The sequence below is a fragment of the Priapulus caudatus genome, unplaced genomic scaffold, assembly GCF_000485595.1.
Source record: "Priapulus caudatus unplaced genomic scaffold, Priapulus_caudatus-5.0.1 Scaffold1503, whole genome shotgun sequence".
Lineage (NCBI taxonomy): Eukaryota > Metazoa > Priapulida > Priapulimorpha > Priapulimorphida > Priapulidae > Priapulus > Priapulus caudatus.
In genome coordinates this window covers 19,129-21,950 of record NW_014578564.1, presented here as the reverse complement: position 1 = coordinate 21,950, position 2,822 = coordinate 19,129, and the positions used below count along the sequence as shown (strand labels likewise).

Genomic DNA, 2,822 nt, shown 5'->3' with positions numbered 1-2,822 from the left:
AGACACAAGCTAAATATCTATAATAATCACAAGAACAAGTTGCATACGTGGCAAGCGTAAACTGTATATATACGTATAATCTAAGTGTGTAATACTGAGCAGATAAACAAAAAAGAAAACAAAAACATAAGACATAAAAGTATAATAACTAAACATTACATAAAATTCAAAAATCGTACAATAGTAAGATCCCCGCTCGGACACTCCTCCCCGCACGAGCGTCTCGTCCGCGCACGCGCCTACCGTCTACCTATCTTTGTGTCGCGTCTGTGAGCGCCAACTCATCGCTCAGCACACGCCGACAAGGTCTTCACCGCAATCACCACCGCTCGCGATCCCGGCGTCGGACATCGACGCCGCCACGACGTGGCTCTACCTGTCCGGCCGAAACGTCTGCACCCACCAGTACACCGTCTTATGTATGTAACGGTCTCAGGGGAGAGATTATGTGAATATAAGAAATAAGCTTGATATGCGACACGACAGGCAGGGTGCGACCATAACGCGAGTCCGACTTCAAATACTCGCCTGATGTTACTGTCGGACTCCACATGATGTTGATCATATGGGCAGGAGTCCGTCGTACTCCCTGAAAAGTTCCCGCCGCTCCTCTAAGTACGTTCGTTCCCAAGAGCAATGACCTCACGCGAATACTGGCCGACTTTTTCAGCTAAGGTCCCAAGAAAATTCGGCAGACGTGCAACGCATCGAATCTTAAAAATAAGCACAAGGTGCGCTATTTAATATATCGTAAATTTGAAACCCTCAGACGCCGGAGCTCCCTCTCATTTGACTGGCGAGAGTGCGCTCTTTTGAGTGTAGGGAAGTCCGTTGACTCCCTTGTTAAAATAATTTCTACGCCATGAACGCATAGAGGTAAGAGGTCCAAGTCGAGAGAAAAAAGTAATGTTACAGGGCAAAATAGTTTCTGACCAAACAGCCCATCAGGTGCATCAGTGTAGTTAGTGAACTCCGCAATGGCCTCCGTTTTGACAATGGGGTGCTCATTAGTAAATGCCAAGGCATGTAGAAATGTAGGCAACCTGGCGAGTTGGCCAAGTAGCTTGTTAGTGAAGAGCACGCCTTATATAGGAGATGGCACCAGGCTCATTAGTGAATGGCACATCAGTAAAGTGGCAAGTGTTTGTTAGTGGTGCAGGCAGATCTAGATTCGACCCCGTGGAAGCAAACAGTAGCCAACAACAGCACCAATCGCGGCAGCAACACGAAAACAACACACATTGACAGAAACAAAATCACCAACACATGTCAATCAGATAGATGTCAACCGCGTGGCACTCTACTGCAACGTCGTCGTCGCACGCAGATTCGCTTCGGTCTGCGGCAGCCGCGCACACCGCAGCTCGCTGGTCGTTCCGGCATCCCGCCGCCCGCGCGCAAGAGAGCACGTTCGCCCGCGTTTTTTCCTCGAGCGATCGCGCAGGGCCCTGGGTACGCGGGCGTGGGCTGTCTACGGTCGACGGAGGAGTGCGGCGTCGCTCCTCATCCGTCACGCTGCGTCATCACTCTGCCAGTTACCTCAGCGCTCCTCATCTCCCATCTCTACTTCGGAAACCCCGTTCCACCCGTCTAGCCACACTGCTCGGTGAGATCGCGCCGACACGGGTGTGAGAAGATGCGTGTGTGTGGGGCGTGCTTGCGGGGTCACCTTTAGAGCTTCAATCGTGATGTAACCAAGCAGTGGCACGTACATGAATGTCACATCGAAAACAGCAGGTGCACAGAATCGGTTAATATCAACATAAATCACAGATAAGGAACCCCACGAACATATCTTGTGTATTATAACAAATCATTCGTTCATGCGTAAAGATAGACGAATTCAGCAGTTCTGAAGAAGCTGCTCGAACGACGCCGAAAACTGTCCAGGTATAACAATTTAAGGATTTAACCATGAACAATGATGTTATTAATGTTTTAAAAGAAATCCGACTATGAACTTTCAAGAAATCTTGTCTATTTACAAGCGGGTGTCTGCACAGTGCCACATTGTGTTCGTAATTGTACGTGAAAGTAAATTGCGCGCGCATTTTGGATCTATCTACCTCTCGTTAACACCTGTCACCACGCCTCGTTAACACCTGCCCATCTCTCGCCTTGCAGGTACGGCGCTGGTGTTCTCGGGAACGTTTCTGTTTGTAGATGGCTTCGGCATTGCGTCCCGGCTCTCGACCCGACACCCGGAGAAGTCGGACTAACGATGCCAGAACAGCAGAGGGCGCTGGCGCAGTGCAACATCGCGAGAAGTGAAAAGGCCGGATATCTTATTGATGCGTACGATTAAAACCATCGATAGATGGCAGGATTTGTGTGATTTGAACGTGATTAATATGAAGAGGTGCTTGATTTTATACATTTTTATGTCTAGGATTGTCCACAGTTTATTCGAGCATATAATTTACTGTTAAGAGTGTGATTCTATTTTAATTCAATCTATATATATTGATAGTTGGTAGTTTTGAAATGAGTATTTGATCAAGTATATGTTGCATTGTTTTTTGTTTTGCAGCATTGATGGAACTTTGTAGTGCACAGTATTTCTGTAATGAATGTTATTGCCAAATAATATATAAGCTCAATTCCTGATTACAGATAATTGTCTCGTGGTTTTTTTCACAAATTAATGCTAGTCGATGCTTTTACGTCTACATGATCAGTGGGATATAGTTCTGATTTGTTTAGTTGTTGTTATAAGCATATTCCCTATACCTATAGCCCCTTTCCTTCATTTGTCTCTCCCCCATCTTTCTCTCTCTCTCTCTCTCTCTCTCTCTCTCTCTCTCTCTCTCTCTCTCTCTCTC

The 2,822-nt window shown here is 46.6% G+C and overlaps 1 protein-coding gene across 1 annotated transcript in view; it reads left to right on the top strand.

Moving 5' to 3' along the window:
* Positions 1–2,612, top strand: part of LOC106816838 (UDP-xylose and UDP-N-acetylglucosamine transporter-like) — a 5,971-nt gene extending 3,359 nt beyond the window's left edge. The window contains exon 7 of the mRNA XM_014821473.1: positions 2,125–2,612. Within this exon, the coding sequence (XP_014676959.1) occupies positions 2,125–2,219 (95 nt within the window). The 3' untranslated portion in view covers positions 2,220–2,612. The remainder of the gene's footprint in view (positions 1–2,124) is intronic.
* Positions 2,613–2,822: the final 210 nt, after the last annotated feature.